The sequence below is a fragment of the Neofelis nebulosa genome, chromosome 4 (assembly GCF_028018385.1).
Source record: "Neofelis nebulosa isolate mNeoNeb1 chromosome 4, mNeoNeb1.pri, whole genome shotgun sequence".
Taxonomy (NCBI): domain Eukaryota; kingdom Metazoa; phylum Chordata; class Mammalia; order Carnivora; family Felidae; genus Neofelis; species Neofelis nebulosa.
In genome coordinates, this window is record NC_080785.1 from 38810988 (window position 1) to 38832835 (window position 21848).

The following is a 21848-nucleotide window of genomic DNA, read 5'->3' on the forward strand; positions in this document are numbered from 1 at the left end:
TCTTTAAGTTTGCTCAGTGGACAAAAACTTGATGAACATTCTTTGTTCCCTGTCCCCGCTTCAAACCGTGTGGAAACAAAATAAAGTACGTAGCTATATGCTTTCAGTGATGTCAAAAAACTTCAAATTAGGTAATCTATTATTTGAACTGAATGCTTTGTTTTTAAGACTGGCTTTTAAAGTAATTGGGATATAGATATTTATGTTCTAGTCCAACTTGCCTGGTAATGTAGAAGATCACAATCTAAACTCAGACCACCTTTTTCTCAGACCTGTGCACATCTTGTTAGGCCAAACTGACCCACAAAGAAAAAGTAACTGCAGACAGAAACTTTCTGGTTCAGGGATAGCCCTAGGTGTTCACAAGTCACACCTATGGCAGCATTCAGGCTGTAGTGAGTGGTGAGGTCAGTTTTCCCCTCCTTTTCCCAAGAGTTGGGGAGGTAACTTGGGTTTTATCTCATTCACATAATGTCATACATCGACCACTAAATAAACAATAGACCTGGAGCCCATGAGGGCAGAGTCCCTAAAGGATCAGGAGGAGATAGAATATATCATGAAGTTCTATACTTCAGAAACTGGTATGTATACTTGTCTTCACTTTTTCTGTGACCAGTTGTGTATGGACCAAATGATTTAATTTAAATGTACCTCACAACAAACAATCCTAAAATTTGTATGGAACCACAAAAGACCCTGAATAGCCAAAGTAATGCTGAAAAAGAAAAGCAAAGCTAGAGGCATCACAATCCCAGACTTCAAGCTACAATACAAAGCTGTAGTCATCAAGACATTATGGTACTGGCACAAAAGCAGACACATACATCAATGGAATGGAAGAGAAAACCAAGAAATAGACCCCAACTATATGGTCAATGAAATCTTTGATATAGCAGGAAAGAATATCCAATGGAAAAAGATAGTCTCTTCAACAAATGGTGTTGGGAAAACTGGAAAGCAACATGCAGAAGAATGAAACTGAACCACTCTCTGATGCCGTACACAAATATAAATTGAAAACGGATGAAAGACCTAAATATGAGACAGGAAACCTTCAAAATCCTAGAGGAGGACACAGACAGCAACCTCTGTGACCTCTGCTGGAGTAATGTCTTACTAGACACGTCTCCAGAGGCAAGGGAAACAAAAGCAAAAATGAACTATTGGGACCTCACCAAGATAGACAAGCTTCTACACAGTAAAGGAAATAATCAACAAACCTAAAAGGGAGATGGGAGAAGATGTTTGCAACTCTGATACCTGATAAAGTGTTGGTATCCAAAATCTATAAAGAACTTATCATACTCAACACCTAAAAAACAGATAATCCAATGAAATGGGCAGAAGACATGAATAGACATTTTTCCAAAGAAGACATCCAGATCCCTAACAGACACATGAAGAGATGCTCAGCATCAAACATCATCAGGGAAATAAAATCAAAACCACAATAAGATACCACCTCACACCTGTCAGAACAGCTAAAATTAATAACACAGGGAACAACAAGTGTTGGCAAGGATGCAGAGAAAGAGGAATCCCCTTACACTTTTGGTGCGAATGCAGACTGGTGCAGCCACTCTGGAAAACAATATGTAGGTTCCTCAAAAAGTTAAAAATAAAACTACCCTATGACCCAGAAATTGCATTGCTAGGTATATACCCAAAAGATACAAAAATGCAGTTTTTAGGGAGTACATGTACCTGATATTTATAGCAGTATTATCAATAATAACTAAACTATGGAAAGAGCCCAAGTATCCATCAACTGGTGAATGGATAAAGAAGATGTGAAGTGTGTGTATGTATCGTGTGTGTCACACACACACACACACACACACACACACACACACATATATGCGTGTGTGTATATATATATATATTATATATATATATATTATATAATATATATATAATATATATATATATTATATAATATATATATATAATATATATATATATAATATATATATATAAATGGGATATTATATATATTGGGACATATAATGGGATATTACTGAGCCATCAAAAAGAATGAAATCTTGCCATTTACAAGAACATGAATGGAACTAGAGTGTATTATGCTAAGCAACACATATCAAAGAAAGACAAATACCGTATTTCATTATTGTGTGGAATTTAATAAACAAAACAGATGAGTGCATGAGAAAGTCAGGGGAGAGAAGAGAGAGAAACAAAGTACAAGAGACTCTCAACAATAGAGAACAAACTGAGGGTTATTGGACAAGGATGACTGGGGATGGGCTAGATGGGTGATGGGTGTATTAAGGAGGGCACTTGTAATGAGCACTGGGTGTTGTAAGTAAGGGATGAATCACTGAATTCTACTCATGAAATCAATATTGCACTGGATGTTAACTAACTAGAATTGAAATAAAAATTTGAAAAAGGAAAAAAAGATGAAAGGCTTTCTAATGAAAAACTGTAAATTAGAGATAATTAAACCCTAGGACATTGTGATAGTTAATTTTGTGTCACCTTGGCTAGGCCATAGTACCTAGATATTTAGTCAAACATTATTCTAGGTGTTTCCTGAAGTTATTTTTAAGTGAAATTAACATTTAAATTAGTGGACTTTGAACAAAGCAGGTTGTCCTCTGTAATGTGGGTGTGCCTTATCCAATCATTTGAAGTTCCTGCTAGAAAAAAGCTGACCTACCCATGGAGGAAGAGGGACTTTTGCCTCCAAACTGCATTCCCACTTGAACTGCAGTATCAACTCTTCCCTCAGTCTCCAGCCTGCCCCTCCTACTGTGCAAATCTCGGACAAGCCAACCTCCGCAATTGCTTGAGCCACTTCTCTCTCTCATCTCCTCTTGGTTCTGTTTACAAACATCTTTTCTAGTCTTTATGGCTAGATTTTGGGGGTAATTTTGGGGGGTGGTGTGTATTGTCACTAACTGCATACGTATAATTGTGTATTCTTTTATTGCTTTAAAAAAATTTATTAGGACATTTTCATCTTCCTTGTTAATACAAAGTTTTAATAAATGTCATTTAAGCAGCTCCAAACAAGCAAACAAACACTCAGTAAGATTTCAGAGATACCACTTTTTTAAAGTTGGGGCACCTGGGTGGCTCAGTTGGTTGGGCAACCGACTTCGGCTCAGGTCATGATCTCACAGCCTGTGAGTTCAAGCCCCGCGTCAGGCTCTGTGCTGACAGCTCAGAGCCTGGAACCTTCTTCAGATTCTGTGTCTCCGCTCTCTCTGCCCCTCCCTTGCTCACGCTCTGAGTCTCTCTGTCTCTCAATAATAAATAAACGTTAAAAAAAAATTTAAGCTAATCTTGCCAAATTTATTGGTAGACTTCTAGGCAAATCCTAGTTAGTTTTGTTCTAAACCTTTTGGGTTTCATGATACCATGGACTATTTTTTATCATTAAATACCCTGTAGACCTGTGCTATCCAGTTCGTTGGGCACTAGCCACACGTGGCTATTGAGCACTAGATATGAGGCTTATTGCACTGGGATCGAGGTGTGCTGTCATTATAAAAATACATACTGGATTTCAAAAACTTCATACTTAAAAAAAACATAAAATATCCCATCAATAATTTTTCCCATCAGTAATTTTATATTGATTACATGTTGAAAGACAACATTGTGGAGACATTGGGTTAAATAAAATACATTACTAAAACTAATCTTGTTTCTTTTTACTTTTTTTACCATGGCTACTAGAAAAGTTTTAATATAAATTGGTGGCTCAAATTGTATTTCTATTAGACAGTGCTGTCCTGGACTTGATTTAAATGTTTGTTTTGTTTTGTTTTTTCAGTTCTTTTCATGCCTCACAAACATGATTCATTATGCCTTGCTCCTTTCCTGCTGTGGGTATTTAATGGTACACATTTGTAGCCATTACGTATCTTGTGGTTTCTGCCCACAAGGGAGAGTCCCTCTACTCCTAATTTCCCTTCATTGACCTCCTGTGTGAATAGACACATATGAAACTAGCCCCAGCTTGCAGTTTTTCCCATGGATTGCCTTACTGTCCCTGCTGTCACAGATGCAGTCTTGAGTAAGCAGGATGTGTTGATCTGCTCCAGTAGATTTCTTTGCCAACTCCTTATGGACTCCTAACCCTTTCCTCTTTCCAGTGTGCCTTTATGCAGAACAAAATTCCTCAGTTCTTACATTATTTGAAAATATCATTTTCCAGACTCTGATGTGATTCCCAGTTGCCTCTAGGATCACGGTAAAGGTCTCAGTGGTGGGCTTTGATTTATACCTCCAGATAGATTCCTAACATAACTGATTCTGTATCCTATGAGGTCAGGGTTCCACTAAAGCCAAACTGCACATTTCTCTCTGCTTATATATGAGAGTCATTTTATAGAGAGTGTAGCCTTTAAGAGCTTTGCCTCTGGAAATAAGATGCCCTAGGTTTGAATCCCAGTTTTACTGGGATAATAGTAATAGCACCTTCTAAGGGCTTTCAGAGGGATTGAAAGAGAAAACATATGCAAAGCATGTAACACAACACTTGATGCATGTAAGTATCTGTTCATTGTTAGCTATTATTGTTTTCCCTCTTTGGAGTCATCATTGCGTCACCTTGTTTCATTTTCTCAAAACGGATCCTGATTTGATCTCCTTAATGAAGACTTTGAGAGTAACACAGTTGGATTATTGATAGGTTGGATCATTGAACTGGTCTTTTCCATTTATCTCTGCTGATTTGATTGCTAATATCTCTTCCCAGGTCTTTTAAATTTAATTGTTTTCCTTGTGATAACATAGATTAGCTCCAGGAAGAAAGGGCAGCACATCTTTTTCCTTGCAAAGTTCTAGGTGTTTAGACGTGCTCCCCATATTCCACGTGCTTTGTCAATTTTATTGACCTATGGATCACTTACCCTTGCTGGAATCCTGAGTGAGACTACCAGTAAGTGACATCGAAACCACCTTATTCCCTGAATGCTACCTTTTCTCTTTACAACCAACATAATGAAATGAAAAACTACTTGTTGCATCTTTGGAAAGAGTGAAAGAAACCATTGTACTGTAGAGCCCTATGTAAAAGGTTCCAGCCTTGGCAGAATCCATCCTGCATTTTGTTGCCTACTGTAATATGTAGATTGACTTCTACTGTAGAGCCCTGTTTTCCTGTTCTTATGATCACCTTTCCCCATTCTTCTTTTCAGTCTGAGCCCCAGCCAGCTGCCAGTAGCCAGCATCTGTCTGCCTTCTATTGCTCTGGTCTTGCCACTGAAGTTTCTAGCCTTCAGTCTTGGTGGATCATTGCTTGATGTCACCTTGGTCTATTCCCCTTCTTGTAGAAAGACAATTATGAGAAGAGAGGTATTCAGGAGCTGTTTGGCTTTATTATTGGAAGGAAGGCTCTCTAATGACTTCCTTAAATATAGTGGAGGAAGCAAGGGCATACAAAATTGAAATTGGAGATTGGGATGCCTAACATTCAAACTATCCCAGTGGGTCGATATATTGACTTCCATTGTTTTCTCCTCTGACTATGGGATTGGTGATTGAATGGAAGCAGTACAGTCAGAGGTTTTCAAGAGAACTGATTTTATTCAACAAAGTATGGGGTTTTTTCCTGCTTTCCTCCCACTATTCCTTGGTTATTGGTGCTTAAAAGAGAAAAAAGAATAACATTGAAATTAGTTTTGGAAACACATTCTACCACCTAATTTCCAGGTCCTTTATGCTTCATTGATGTCTTCCTGTCTCTTAGAATTGTAATCTTGTCTATTTAATAAATAAAGGGATTTGTCTAGTTAACTGACTCCACCCCCCATCCTCCCCCCTGCCCCTTACCTAAAACTTACCTTGCAAAGGTACATTAACCACTATCTTTGTTGAGTTTCGAAACTGGGAGAAAATTGGAAGAGATCCATTTAACTTTAAGGAGAAAAAAAAAAAATCTATGGTTAGGTTTCGTTAGCTTGAGTAATTTGAAATTTCCAAAATTGTGTTCTGTGGGAATTTTAAAATCCAAAAGTAATATTGTAAGAATTTGAAATTCTAAAAATAGTCATGAAAATGAGCCTGGTTTTGGTTTGCTGAGCAAATGGTTATTATAAATGTCACCTCCGATAGATGTTAGCAATTGAATCCTAGGAATGTGAACTAAGACTGAGCCACTGTGATTTTACTGAGGCAAATTCAGTTCTGTGACTTGAAGTAAATTGTGTAAAAATCATTGGCTCTGGTTCAATGTGTCCTGAGAGAAACGTCAAAATCTTTTCACATTATCTGAGTATTTATGAAATCCTATTTCCTATAGTTTGCACATGTAGTTTACAACTAGAAGAAATCATATTGACTAATCACATCACTTTCTGCAGTCTTTTTTTTTTTCTTTTTTTGCCTTAGCAAGGTGAGCATCCGTGGTTGCATTCCTACCAATTGTACGTTGTAACCCCAACAGCAGATTAAAAGGAATTACCTAGATGAGGAGCCCATCTAGAGGCTCTAGATGGAGGGAGTGCAGTTTAATTCTGTGCAGGAAGTGAACATTGTTCTTTGTTTGGCTGAAGTAAAGAGACTTTTGACAGTTAGATTGCATTTTTGGGGTTGAGCATCCTCCCCTTACAGAGCAATGCAGCCATTTAACTCCATATTATCGAAGTATAATTCTCGAGAACTCTATTGACGCTTCTGAATTTTGAACACTGCATTTAGAAAATTTGCTTTCTAATATTGTTAAAAGAAGCTGGTACTTATTGGCATCATCGTTTGGCTGGAAATGACCTTTTTCCAGTGAAAAGGAAGTGACCTTTTTCTGCACCTTTGAAACTCCCTAATTGTTAAACCATGCTCTCTTTATTCTAAAGTTGTTTTTTTTAAATTTTCAACTACATTTACTTCCAGAAAAGTTACATGATTAGTACAAAGCATTCCTAATTTCTCAAAGGTTAGCATTTTACTACATTTGCTTTATCCTTCACTCCCTCACAGTCACTCATTCTCTCTCTTTCTCTCTTTCTAGTTATTTAGTATTACTGAATTGGTATAATCCCTAAGGTTGCTTCAGTGCCTTTAATGTTTATAAATATGTGTGTGTACATACACAGTATACATACAATACACACAAACACACAAATATATATACATATATCATACACACAGCACATACATTTTTCCCCCTGAACTGTTTGAGAACAAAGTATAGGCATGATTCCTCTCTACCTCTGCTTACTGTATGACATGGGAACGTAACTAAAATACAATGATCAAATCAGGAAATTAACATTGATGTAATGTGCTTATCTATAGGTCTTACTCATATTTTGGCAGTTTTTTTGATGGCCTTTATAACAAAAGAAACCCAGGCTGTACTGCACGCATTTGTGCTAGCTTTTCAGTTTAATCTAAACTTTAAACCATTTACACTTTAAACCATTCTCTTTGAATGACTGTGAAGAAAAAAAAAAAAAAGACTTCAAAATATGGTATTAAATGATGCTCTAAGATGTTTTTAGGAGCAGCTGGGTAGTTCAGTCAGTTTAGTGTTCGACTCTTGATTTCGGCTCAGGTCATGATCTCATGGTCGTGTGGTTGAGCTGCGTGTCTGTCAGCACAGAGCCTGCTTGGGGTTCTCTCTATCCCTCTTTTCTGCCCCTTCCCAAGATGCTTTCTCTCTCTCTCTCTCTCTCGCTCCCTCTCAAAATCAATAAATTAAAAAAATACATTTTTAATGCTTCATGCTATATTTAAGAAAAACAAAGTATAAACTAATAGAAGTACTGATTAGAGCTTGATTTTATTCTCTAAATTACCTGTATTTTGCTAACTTAGATATAATCACTAGCAATATTGTTAGGAAAATTTGCTATTTAGAAAAAATTTGCAGTTTATAAAGGCAAGTATTTGAATAAATTAAAAAATCAAAAGTTATACTCAAATATGAGTATGCATAAGTATACATTTAAACAAAATTTTTTTTAATGTTTACTTATTTTTGAGAGAGAAAGGGAGTGTGAGTGGGGGAGGGTCAGAGAAAGGGGAAGACACAGAGTCTGAAGCAGGCTCCAAGCTCCAAGCTGTCAGCACAGACTGCACTGCAGGCTTGCAAACCACGAGATCATGACCTGATTTGAAGTCAGATGCTTAACTGACTGAGACACCTAGGTGCCCCGAGTATACATTTTTTAAAAAGTAGCTTTCAGCCACTGGCTTATTATGTGCTTCGTGTTTTGAAAAAAAATTACAATAATAATTATTGCATAATAGTAAAAAACAAACCACTTTTCCACCTTGACCGAATCCTCAGTATATACCATTGAAATGTTGATATCCAAAAATCATAAAATAAGGATGGAAATTTCAAGGTGAAAATTTTCCAATGTTAAGAAGGAAATGTGAATTCCCTCTGAATGGTCTCATCCATTCCTATAATTACAGCTTCCAGTATATGCCAGTGGGCCACTCTCCATCCCTCATTTTTGGTCAGTAATTTTCTTTTCTGGATAAAACTCAATGAAAATAAAAAATTTCAGACGTCTCTTAAGTGTTTTAGGTTGATGTTCGATAACTTATTATGTATTCCTTTAGTCTTATTTTTGCTATAACTGTGAGCAATGGGCTAACCACTTCTTTAAAGAAGACATTGAAGTCTTCCCAAAACCAGAAATAGCATATCTGTGGGCTAGCAATTATAATTACAAGAGTATTTGTACATACTTATCCCATTTACATGTTAGAACACAGGCCTCCCAATGGACAGGGTTACCAATTCAGAGATCACAGGGAGCTGATTTTCAGAAAGTGAGCCTATAGTCAAACCCTTTGATTATCCTCAATGGTGTCAAAATTGCATCGTCTGAGAGTTAAGTTGATTTAAAGAAATAGCAATAGGCACATTCACAAACTGAATAATACTGATTAAAAGTCAGAAGTAGATGGGGCGCCTGGGTGGCGCAGTCGGTTAAGCGTCCGACTTCAGCCAGGTCACGATCTCGCGGTCCGTGAGTTCGAGCCCCGCGTCGGGCTCTGGGCCGATGGCTCGGAGCCTGGAGCCTGTTTCCGATTCTGTGTCTCCCTCTCTCTGTGCCCCTCCCCCGTTCATGCTCTGTCTCTCTCTGTCCCAAAAATAAATAAAAAACGTTGAAAAAAAAAAAAAAAAGTCAGAAGTAGAGGTGTGACTATTAAGAGAGAAGAGTGATTTTCTTTTACTTTATCTTTTTCTTTTCTTTCCTTTTCTTTCTTTCTTTCTTTCTTTCTTTCTTTCTTTCTTTCTTTCTTTCTTTCTTTCTTTCACTTTAAGTTAGCTTTGAAAGTACATCTGAAAGAATAGATACATCCTCAAATTTGAGCATTGGCAGTGTTAATGGTACCTTGTCTAGATTTTCAAGATGGCAGTGTTTACTGACAGTTGTCCTTTGGGTAATCTGGTTCTGCTGGCAGAGGATTGAAGCAGCTAGGCCCCTCCATCATGTAATTAATGATTCAGTAGACTTCTAGTGCTGTCACACGCCCATTTTATTTCTTTCTCTAATCTGGCTCATTTTGACGCTCTAGTGTCTTCCTAGTGCTTCTGGCTTTTGCTCCATCGACTCATTTTCCAACAGTGCTATCTCACTTGACAGCACTCTTACTAGATATTTGGCTTCCTTTCTTTCCTCTACTCCAGAGACCGTGAGATAGATCCTGTCTCTGACCTCTCTGTGTGAATACCTCGCTTGATCCCACTAGGATTTTATTACTTGCTGCAGCCAGGATCTACTCCTGGAAGTTCTCTCTGGCTTTGAGTTGGACCCACATTAGATAAATGCCTGTAGTGTATTTATTTTAAAAGCCAATTATCTTACCTCATAGACCCCACATATAATATCCTAATACTCAAAGCAAAACTCTGATGATAGATTTTGTAAATCAAGCACATGAGAGGGAATAGAAGTAAAAATTCTTGCTCTGATAATAATGAGGTCTGAAATATTTCATAAATAAGCAGATTTGACTGAAGATGATTTTATGACAGAATCTAATAATACTCTCTTTTGCAAGTTTTGCTGCTACCTCATGATGGTTGTGATTTGGTAGTTCACATTTAGAAGTCCTAGCAATTATGTTTTACCCTTAGCCCCTACCTCCCAAACACAAAGGATGAAAATACTGTCAAGAAATAGTGTCTTTAGAGTTTTGCTACAGAAGAGCAGCATGAGGAGCTGCATAGACCCACCCCAAACAGAAACAGCTGCAACTGGTAAGGATCATATATTTAAAGAGTGCTAAAATCAGAACATTTTTCTAAGAGCATACAGCATGTAAAGAGATACTTATTCAAGAGTCCTACTAAATCTTGATAAGAACAGAGAGAGTTGGTGACCTTGTGCCACTACCCACTTCCTCCTTTCCACCTGCCCCTGCTCAGCATGATGGAAGTTCTCCTCCAGGCACGTGTGGCTGAGAAGATGGGGCTGCTTCTTCCCTGAGCTCTCAGTCAAGGGATACAGTGTCTGACTGAAGGGTGATGGCTCCTTGTATTTTTCAACTCCCTTAGTTCTGAGATGCAGAGGCTAAATTTCCAGCCAAAGTGGCTGAGAGCTAGGGGGCCTCCCTTCTACCCAGCCCCCATTCACAGGGCAGTGGCTCTGCCTGAGGTACAACAGGCCAGGAATATTGGGGCAGCAGTTGCCCTTGCCCAGCTTGCTCATTGGATGGAGGTGCTGCATGAAGAGAGGCAAGTTGAGAAAATCAGAGTTACTGCCCCAGTAAACTTGAACCTTGCCCCTTGAACCTTGTCCATGAAGCAAGAGTGTGACTCTAAAGAATAGCCTACCATATCCACCTCCAACTCTGGAATAAGGGGTCAAAGATTTAGCTCAGGGAGAGAGGCAGCCCATAAGGAGAGAAAATTCAGAAGCTCTTCTGTAAGGAAATGACTTTATTTGAAACAGAGTATTCAGGAATTTAAGCCTGTGGGAATTCTTGAGAATTCAAGAAAAAAGTGTAGATTTTAGAAAAGGGTGGGAGTTTTTTTTGAAAAAAAAAAAAGAATGAAGAAAAATGAACAGAACCTTCGAAAAATATACCATCAGTGCATCAACATAAAAAAAAAATGGGGATACCAGGAGAGAAGAGAGAGAGAAAGGAGGGAGAAAAGTATTGGGAGATATACTGGCAGAAAACTTCCCAGATTTGATGAAAAATATTTATTTGTACATCTAGGGAGCTCATTGACTTCAAGTATGATAAGTAGGAAGAGATCCACACCCAAATATATCATAGTAAAAATGCTGAAAGCCAATGACAGAATTCTTGAAAGCAGCAAGAGAAAAACTACTCATCATATACAGGGGAACCCCCAGGAGATTACTACCTGATTTCTCATAAAATACAGTGGAGGTCAGAAGGCAGTGATAACATATTAAAAGTGCTGAAAGTTTTTTAAAAAACAAAAAAGTCCACCAAAGTGTCAATCAGGAATCTTATACCCAGCAAAACTACCTTTCAAAAATGTAGGCAAAATAACGACATTCCAAGACAAAAATAAGTTTTTGCTAACAAATGTGCTTTGTAAGAAATACTGAAGTTCTTCAGTCTGAAAGCAAGTGACCCAGACCATGATCCAAATCCTCACGAAAAATAAAAAACACCGCGGAAGGTTAATTATACATTTATAAAAGACAGTATTGATGACTGTTTATCCTCCTTTCTATTTTTTTAAAAACTCACAGCAGTTTTTTTTTTAAGTTTATTTATTTATTTATTTATTTATTTATTTATTCATTTATTTTGAGAGAGAGAGAGAGCATGAGCAGGGTACGGATGGAGAGAGAGCGAGCGAGCCAGTGAATCCTAAACAAGCTCTGAGCCATCAGCATAGAGCCCAACACAGGGCTCAAACTCATGAACTGTGAGATCATGAGCTAAGCCAAAATCAAGAGTCAGATCCTTAACCGACTGAGCCACCCAGGAACCTCTTTCCTGCTTTACTCCTTTCTTTTTTTAGCTAAACTTTCCAACCCAGTACACAGCCCCATTTTCTATAGTTTCTCAGGTCAGACACTCAGGAGTCTACCATGATTCCTTATTTTCCCTCATTCCCTCACATGTAATATACCGTAAAGACATGCATTCTTTTATGGCAACATATAGCTTCTTTATCACTTTTTCCATCTCGGTTGCAACCATATCAGCATGACCCTCCATTATTTCTTGCCTTCATATCTGTAATGGCCTTCAGTTGTGCTCATCAGTTCCGCTTTTTACCTTCCCAGCCCCATTTTCCAAAGAACACTAAGAAAACTTTCTTAAAACACAAATTCTCCAGTGACTTTTTGTTGCATTTAGAATAACAATAATTAATTATGGCCTCCAGGACTACTGCTTATTTTTCTGGCTTCCCCTGTGCTATTAGGAATTTCCCCATCTTCACGTATGTCTGTTTGTACATCATTGTCTACTTGTATTGATCACTTGCGTCTATGTCAGATCTCCAGTAATTGAATATTGTACATGATAGACAGATTTGCCCCCAAGGCCTCCATAGAACTTCATCATTCAAATATCCAGAAGATTTACAATACTTGGCTTAAACTAGTGGTAAGTGGGTGTGCCTTTTGAAAGGAATATCGTCTTTGTGTATGGCACTTAGGGAATGTTGAACATTTTTTTGATGGAAGGTAATTTGTTGATATTCATGGTAGGGAGGAACAAGAACAGAAACAGTGATGTTGTGTAATAATAGTCGGGGCATTGGTAACAGCAGCTAACATTGTTGAGCATGTTCTTTGTGCCGGGTATCACCCAAAGTATTTTATGAAGTTGGTATCACTATTAACTTCATTTTACAGATGTGGAAACCAAAGCACAGAGAAGTTAACATTTGACAGAGTCATGAAGCTCTATGATATATTTCTTAACTTTCACACTTAATCATTACATGTATTTATCAAATGTATTTGCCATTTTTTATTTTTGCTTTGCTGTAAATTCACAGCTACAAGTTATTTGGTTCATTGGTGGCAAATGGCTGATATAGTCTAAAATTAATTTTGCCTGCTACTTACAAATCATGCTGTGCTTGGCATTTTTATATAAAAGTGCAGAATTTCATGAATCTAAAAGGAACCATCTTAAGGATTGAGTTAACTTCAATTCCTGTGAAATTAGAGCTACCAAATAATCAACCACATTTGATTCTACAGAAAGTAAGCCTTTCTTTCCTACACTACTGCTCTGTATGCTGAGCATGAGAAATAGGTTATTTTGTGACAGACTCTAGATTAATTAATTTCTTTGCCTTTGTTTAAAATTAGATATCATATCATTATAATTGGCTCTTAAACATCTAGGCAGATAAAAATGTTCAGTTTAATGATCGCTTCTTTTAATAAGAGGAACAGTTCTCCCTTAGCAATTTCATTTTTGGTGTGTATATTAAGGACTGGAAAAAAGTGATTGTAAAACATTATTTATATATTTTGTAAAATTAAAAATCTAACCTAATTCTTCAGCTTATTGGTTGTCATAAATTCCTGTTTGTTTTTTTAATCTTCCCTGAACTTTCAAATTCCCTCAGTAATTTTTCCTTATTTTAATATTGCTAGCATATGCTTAGCCCATTCTGCTTTATGTTTTATTTATATGTGCATGTTTTATGTTCAATATCATATATATCCTTATATCCCACCTTCCACCTTCCTCTCAAACTGGAAGTTCTCTCCATACCCAAAGTGGGCAGGTTGAATTGTGGTTGGAATAAAATAGTGTACAAATAAAATTTTAGTTTTTAATGTAATTAAAAAATTTTTATTTGAGTGTAATCGGTATACAGTGTTACATTAGTTTCCAGTGCACAGCACATAAAATTTTACAAGTGGCCCCAGCTCCAGAGATAGCAAGTAAGATGAGGCTAGAGAAGTTGGCTAACTAGGAAAAGAAGAGAAAGAAAAATACAGCTCTGTGAACATACCCTGTGTCATAAATGACCACTCCTGAAAGGATAGGGCTAATCCTCAGGATTAGCCCAATTTCTAATTGGAATGGGTGAATATTTGATGAGTCTCTCCCTTGTAGTGATGAGTAGTTTCTTCATCTTAGTGCATTATTTCTTCTTGTTCTGGTGACTCCATCCTGTTGATTTTTCTTCAACATTTATTTATTTTTGAGACAGAGAGAGACAGAGCATGAACAGGGGAGGAGCAGACAGAGAGGGAGACACAGAATCTGAAACAGGCTCCAGGCTCTGAGCTGTCAGCACAGAGCCCGACGCGGGGCTCGAACTCACGGACCGTGAGATCATGACCTGAGCCGAAGTCAGACGCTCAACCGACCAAGCCACCCAGGCGCCCCAACCATCCTGTTGATTTTTGTCATGATAATTAAGGGCCACAATAAAAATAGGATCTAGAGTTTCCTTGACTGAAAAATAATTAGTATTGCAAAAGCTCTTTGTGTGTTAGCCCTTTTGGATTCTTGCTATATCATGTTTTTTCTTTGTCTTATTGAAAGCATATCCACGCTTGAATGTTTCATGTTGAGTGTTGTGGGTATTTTTTTTCTTTTTAATTTTTTTTTATGGAAACTGAGTTGGTGATTTAGGAAGAGCCAAGTACATTATGGTGAAGCCCTCAGTTCGTTTGGCCTTTCCAATTCTTGACTATCAGTGAGCTCTTTAGTCTGAAGAAATTGAGTCACCTCAAAATGATAGTACCTTCCCCTCTCCTCCAAATTGGTTTCACTGGGCAAGACAAATGAAATCATTACACCTTGGCCTTTAATCTATAACTACTAAACCTCCAGAATGAAAACTGCCATACCTCCTAACCAAATTTTAGGATGTGTTCAACTCTTAAATGCAAGGTTTTCCTTCTCCCTCATAGTATTTTGTCTGTTTTCCTCTGTTATTTTCTCATTCCCTTCCCTTATCTACTAGCTGGCTCCTCCCTGTTTTCCCCTGAATGGGTCCACTCTACCCTTTTGTGTTCCTCTCATCTCTGTAGCGCCTACTGATTAGAGCACATTGATGTATTTCTCTTTTCGTATTTATATCTATGTTCTTCCCTAACACATATTGTTTTTCTATCTTGGATTTTATTTTCTTTGTTTTTTGGGTTGTTTTTTTTTTTGCTTTTTTTTTTTTTTTTTTAACCCATCTTGGATTTTCTTAAGCATTATCTCTGACTGAATGCTTTTCTTCTTTCATTGTTTTATCTTCTGTTAAGTATTGTTTATGTTAAAAAAAAAAAAAAAAAAAAAGAAGAAAAGAAAAATCACTGTTGGTTAAATGAGTTCTGGCTCCAGTAGGGCAAAACCAGAATCCTAGTCACTTTCTTTCTTCTAGCCCCTATGCTGAATAGCATGATGTCTTTGCTTCTCATTTCCCTTCAGATTTTTTTCTTACTTTACACATTATGTTGCCAGTGCCTCTGATTAGATCCTTTGATGAGAAGTCCTAGTAAATTGATCTTCACTTGCAAAAAATCGTAGGACCTCAAGAATTTTCTTAAGTCCATCTGACTCTTTGTGTGAAAGCATTGCTTATAGTACCCCAGATTTGAAGTGTTCTCCCCAGCATGAGGAACTGTTCTTAGGTACCATGTCTGGCATGAACTGCCCTTCTACATATATCAGCTTCTGATGATGTTAATGGTGATGGTGTGGGTGAGTATTTTGGAGGCAAAAGGACAGAAGTGGGAAGAGAACACCAGTAATGAGGTGGGGGTAGTGGGAGAGTGTGAGTCAGGAAGAAATAGCTGCTGGGACAGATGGATTACAACACATGTTAGTTTGTTTTCATTTTCCTGCCTTTGGGTTTTAAAAGGAGCCAATAGCACCACATAAAAGTATCCCAAAGCTACACAAACTGTGTCGCCATCAAACCATCCAGACCAGTTATTCCCCCCTCCTTCATTCCTTGTGATTATCGAGGGACAGATGCTCCTCCATTCTGTTGCCTTCAGTCTCCCAACTCAGATGGAGCGGGGCGGGGAGGGAGATAAAGGATAGATAGGTAAAAATGGCTTGAAGATTTAGTTAAAGTTCCTGAGTACCTGCCACATTTAACCAAATTCTCACAACAGCTCTCTGACACATTCTCTTAGACCCACACACCAGAAAGTGTGAGGACATAATGATGCAGTACTGTCCTGCCGTTCATCTCTTAAATCTTTGCCCCTTGGGTATACCTCATCAGACTGGAACCCCAGGGAGGGCTCCATCTTCTCTATGAGCCTATTTTTTTTTTAAACAAAATTTCCTGATGTTTTAACCACTTTATGGAAAACCAAGCAAACAAACTAACAAAACACTTCTTCTGTTGTTCTTACTGTTGAAGGAGAATGAAAGGAAAATCCTAATGTAGATATGTGGTAAATAAGCTTTGCATTTCTTTTTGATTCCAGCATGAATGTTGTCATGCTTATGGTTCATGTTTGCGAGAGCATTGTAGTACTGTAAATGATGAATGGGGAATGGTAACTTGCACATGGTAAGTAATGATATAGGTAGAGAATCTTTGGAGTATAGATTTATCATCCTCTTAACTCCACCATCCAGATTCATTTTAAAATTGTGTGCAGGTTAATTATGACTGGAAGTTTTAAAAATAAGTCCCCTTTGATTGGCTTCATTTTCTATCACTAATGGAAGTAAGGAACCCTCTTTCCTTTCCTTTCCTTTCCTTTCCTTTCCTTTCCTTTCCTTTCCTTTCCTTTCCTTCTTTTTTTGTCTTTCTTATTTAAAATAATAGAAAAACAGTAGGGAATTAAAAAACAGAAAGAGAAGTAGCATCCCAGAAGTATACAAACATATTCACAAAAATACAGCATTAATTTCCTTTCTGTACTTCTTGCCTGGGAGTTGGGGGAATAAGTTACGAGAAATGTGTCATTCATCTTTTATATATCCCACTGTAGTAATGTCACTGTAATTGGCTTTTTTTTTTTTTTTTAAAGATAATTTTACTACTTTACTGACTAAATGCCTTTTTGTTTGTGGCCTGCATCCTGCTAAATTCTTCTCAGTAGAAAATAATGCCATTATGAGTTTCTAATGTGTAGAGTATTAATATAATCTTACTTTCATTATAATAACCTTTGTTACTTAAGTTTTAAGAAAATCTCTGAATATCCTTAAAATCCTTGAATTATTATATGACTCTAGATTTGTGTACACCTTAATGATATTGTTAACTTCATAGGTTTTATAGAGTTAAAAGAAATTAGAATTCCCATTTTGAGATCAGTGTCCTCTAGGGCTAGGTAGCAGTCATCAGTTGCTGGCATGAGTATCGGAGTGGGGTCATTTCTTCTGGTGGGGGGCTGGAAAAGAGGGTGTAGGGGCCAGAAGTCACACTTCTTAATGTTATGTTCAAATTTTTTCCAGTTGCTATGAACCTTTTTAAACAGGGGAAAAGGGAAAACCCAAATAGTCAAGTTGGAAAAGTGTTCTCTAGAAATTACTCCTATAGATTCTGTTGATTTTGTCTGAATATTAACCTTTTGTTTTAACAATGCCTTCATAGTTGTGGGCTTGTTGAAGCAAGCTCAGATTTCCATTCATGCTATTTCTGTCCTATTTTTTACTCTGTTATCTCTCATTTATTTTAGGTTTAGCAGTTTCCCTACAGCTATTGCATGGAGACATTGAACAAATCAGAAGAGAATACTCATCAGTATTTTCTCATGGAGTGTCTATAACGAGAAAGTTGGGTTTTTCTAATATTATTATGCCTGGTAAGTGATGTGGGATGGACCGAGGGTTGACATATGGGTGTTATGTCTGTTTTTGACACTTGAGAAATTTTTCAAATTTGTCAGTTTCAAAGAGTTCAAATGGACCATGCTAAAGAAGGAAATGAGGTGTATGATAATAAATAAGCAAAAGTTTTTAAAAATATCTTGACATTTTTATTAGCGTGGGTAACTTGTAGGGCCATGTTGCATTCTTTATGACCATGATAAGAAGGAAAACTGAAATAGTATCCAGGAAATACTTCCTTTGGTAGAAAATGTTAGTGAAGTCACTAAGGGGAAGTCCTTACAGGTTTTGATAAGAATAATTATTGGGCAGCAGCTTCACCTTCCTAAAGGATTTTTCTACCCAAGATATGTATATGTAAATCAGCAGCCATATACAAATACCAAATGTTTTTCGCCACCTTTCCTAGATCTTTTTGAGATGTATTTTTCAGGTCTCTTTTAGCAATGTAAAAGGACAAAAAAAGTAGGGGGGGGGAGGGTTCATTTCTACGTGGAGAAGGTAGCAGTTAATGAGAATCACACTATCCAAGTAAATGCCAGATAGTAGTATTTCTCATTGCCCCTCATCCCACCCTCCACAACCAAGAGAAAAGTAGACCAAATGAAATAATCTCAAACTGTTGACAGTATTTTTAGAAATTATATCCTGTAAATCTCTGTTTAAATCCCACCTGTGGAAACAAGTGCGGGAAGTTGCATCTGACAGGGCCTTTGGCACAGCTGTAAGAGGGCTGCTAAGACTGCCGTGGATAAAGACCTAATGTGATAGAGAAAGTGCCTGGCATTGCCCTGTTGCAGCATCTTGTGATGTCTCTGTGCAAACCTATTCCTGCAGGGAAGGCTAACAGAGAGCCTGGAAAGTTTCCTGAGGTGACCTGACCTGGCTTAAAGACCCGTTCTGCTTGAGCATCTCATGCTACTCTTGTTGAAAATGACTGTGTATATAGAACTGTTGACTTGGTGGCCTGTGATTCAGTGGCTCCTGCACCCCTTCATTATTTCCTTCAGTTGCTATAAATAACTGGTATTTTCCTTTGTAACAAAAAAAGAAAAAAATTCATGCCACTGGGAAGCAAATTGATGGGCAAATCTAATATAAAAAACATATTTTCAGACAGAATGCAGACAGCTGCTGGAAGAATTCCTCAGCTTGGTCTCTGGGCAGTATCATTGAGAAGTGGAAAAATATAAAGCAACATGACACTTCACCAGCTGAATAATTGTCTGGGATGTGCTGTGCTCATGCCGCCTTTGTCTGGCTTTAATGATGGAAATGAACTTTCTCTGGAATAAGGCTCGCTCCTGTCCCTTTGCTGTACTACATTAGAGCGGCATTGGTCCCCCTGCCCAGGGGATCAGTCATCGTGGACACAAGTCCGCATGCCAGCGATGCCAACAGATGATTTTTAAAGCACCTGCTTCTTTTTCTTTTCTCCTTTTTCTTGGGTGGCTGCTTAATCTTCCACATTCGATGAAGAAGCGAGAGGTGTGTATATTTACACAAACAGCTGAAAGCAGCTTTAAAACTGAGTGGAATTTTTTTTTTACATTGCCGAACATGTGTTCATTGTTTTGTTTCCCTTTGTTATTTTCAGAATGTTGACTTGTCAGTTAATTCTCACTGGTGGCTCTAATGAAAACTTGAGCTGAATTCTTCAATGAGACAATGTAGGAGAACAACATTTCTAATGTCAATGTTGCACTGACAGTCTGCTGGCATGATTTTTTTTCTTTTCATTGTCTAGACTCATCTTTCTGAATTGATTTGTGTTCTGCTAGGGGTCAGGACAGGTGAGGCCCATGCTTATCCCCACAGGACAAGGTCGTCAACATAGTCGCTGCCTCTCTACAGAAGGAGTTATCTGAGGTCTTGACACTGATGGGAGCATACACAAAACTTCTGCTGAGGATCATAGGACGTAATCAGTGCCAGACTCTTTTTGGAACGGGGAAAACACAGAAGCAGAAACTCTCCCCTTGGTCTGGCTATTGTAGGGGCACGTCTCTAAGATGTCACCTAGTGTGAAGAGGTGATCTGGCCATGTGCTTTCAAGCTGCATGACCCTTCCCTGTTGTTAAGCGTTGGCCATCCAGCACTTTGTTTCTTACGGTGTCCAGTTTTCAAAGAATATAAGTCACTTTCTTTGAAGCTCCATCACTGCTATGTACAAACCAAATAATTCTGCAGAAAGTTCCATGGTCTGGTCTCTGGGCCCATGATGGGGAGAGCAGCAAAAATATTTCAATCAGTGCTCTCCAGTAGAAATGTAATTAGAGAGCCATAAATGCAATTTTAACTTTTCTAGTAGCCACTTTCAAAAGAGTAAGAGCAAAGAGTTGAAATTAATTTTAATAATATGTTTTATTTAACCCACCACATCCAAAATATTATCATTTCAATAGGTAATTCATATAAAAAATTTTTAATGAGTTATTTCACACTCTCTTTTTTACCCTCCATCCCTGAAGGCTGGTGAATATTGTACATTTATAGCACATTTATTTCCAGCCAAGTCACATTTCAAGTACTCAGCTGCCACATGTGGCAGTGGTTACAGTATTGGACAGCCTGCCTCTAAATGTCTTAACAGACTGTGCAGAGTAGGACCTGGGCCACTGCTGAATATCGGGAAGGACTAAGTTTCCATCCACCAGACATTTTGGAGCAAAGCTAGCTGATGTGTCAGGAATGTCATGGAAGGTCAAGCTGTGCCTCCCCCAGCCTGAAGGCCCATTCTGACTGAGTTTATGGTTCTTTTAGGCAGCATGATCATTGCTTTCATCATTGCCTCGTGACTTTGTCTTCCCCATTTGTGCATTGTTCCCTTGGAAACTTGTTCTCATGTATCAACTGATTAAGCTGTCATTGTTTGTTAGGGTAAATTCAGTCTTCGTAGGAGATCTTTGAAGTTCCTAACCCTGAAAGGAATTGAGTAAAAGTTGTGGAGTGATGGGAAAGGGAGGGGTTGAAATTTGGAAGGTAGAGGCTCACTTTGAAAACAATTAGCAGAACCCAGGTTTCAAATGGCTGCCAGTGGTAGTAGCTTTGATCTTCATCTCAAGATTTATTTAAGTTTATTTTTCAAGTGTCATTCAGAGTAAGCCTCCTTTTTCTTTGGGTGTTAGGTGATAGATCACATAAGTCAAATTTCTATTTGGTCAAAGCTGACTAGATAATGATTTGCACACTGGGGTGAGAGGAATGTTGTGCATATGTTTGCCTCGTGTTTAAGGGGATATGAAGTTCTGTTCTTTCAAGTATAAATGTTATTCTTTATCACTTACTGACAGAGACATATCAGTAGATGGGACTGCCTGAGATAAGCCTTCTTTTGGCAAAAGCAGGTGGGAACCAGTGTGATATAATTCGAACTTCCTTAAAAATACATCCTAAATCTAACCAAAGCTCACCACCCCTCACTCCAAGTCACTGGACCTCCACGCATGTAACCACTTGCCTGAGACCTGAACCCCATGATCATGCTAGAGGAGGGGGTTGTGGACTTTCAACCAATGAATTCCACGGCGATCCAAGAGGTGGAGGTTATACTGAGGTGGGATTCCAGCCCCAAATCAGAATGGTGAAGGAGCTGGCACCTCCAAGAGTTTGAGGCTTACAGGCCCCATTACACAAGGGTGTAGGACTTTCCCCAGCTGGCCCTACCAGATATCCTTGTCCTAGAATATCGTGGGCATCAGGGAACCACAGCCCATCTCTACTCCTGTCTTTATGCAACACTGTTCTGGCAAGACTATCATGGATGCTATTATAGCATTTGCCATTATTTTCTTAGTAGTCCGCAAAAATTGAAAAGCTACCCCCCAAAAAAGTTCAATACCTCATAATACTCTCCTAAAATAAGGCAAAACAAAAATGAGAATGACACAAAAAGGAGAAAAAAACATTGATAAGTTTCACCGAAGATGCACCATATGTGAGAAATCCAAAGTTCAGTTTTCAGCCCATCCATAAATTTTCCCTTTCTGTTGTCTGCTTTGATTTCCAGTTACCTGGGTTCCTGTCCTGTCCTTGCCCTCACCCATGAAGATATCATTAAGTGATAGAATCTTGGGTATAGTTGGCATACATAATACATGGTAATACATAATACAATATGTATGAGCTTTCTATAGCTGCTCTTACAA

At 38.0% G+C, this 21848-nt stretch overlaps 1 protein-coding gene across 4 annotated transcripts in view; it reads left to right on the forward strand.

Annotated features, from left to right (window-relative positions):
* The window catches only part of DOCK4 (dedicator of cytokinesis 4), a 435260-nt gene that overhangs the window by 243389 nt on the left and 170023 nt on the right, over nucleotides 1-21848 (forward strand). For all 4 annotated transcript variants that reach the window (XM_058724565.1, XM_058724568.1, XM_058724567.1 and 1 more), the window contains exon 13: nucleotides 17550-17675. In XM_058724565.1, coding sequence (XP_058580548.1) covers nucleotides 17550-17675 — 126 coding nt within the window. The remainder of the gene's footprint in view (nucleotides 1-17549; nucleotides 17676-21848) is intronic.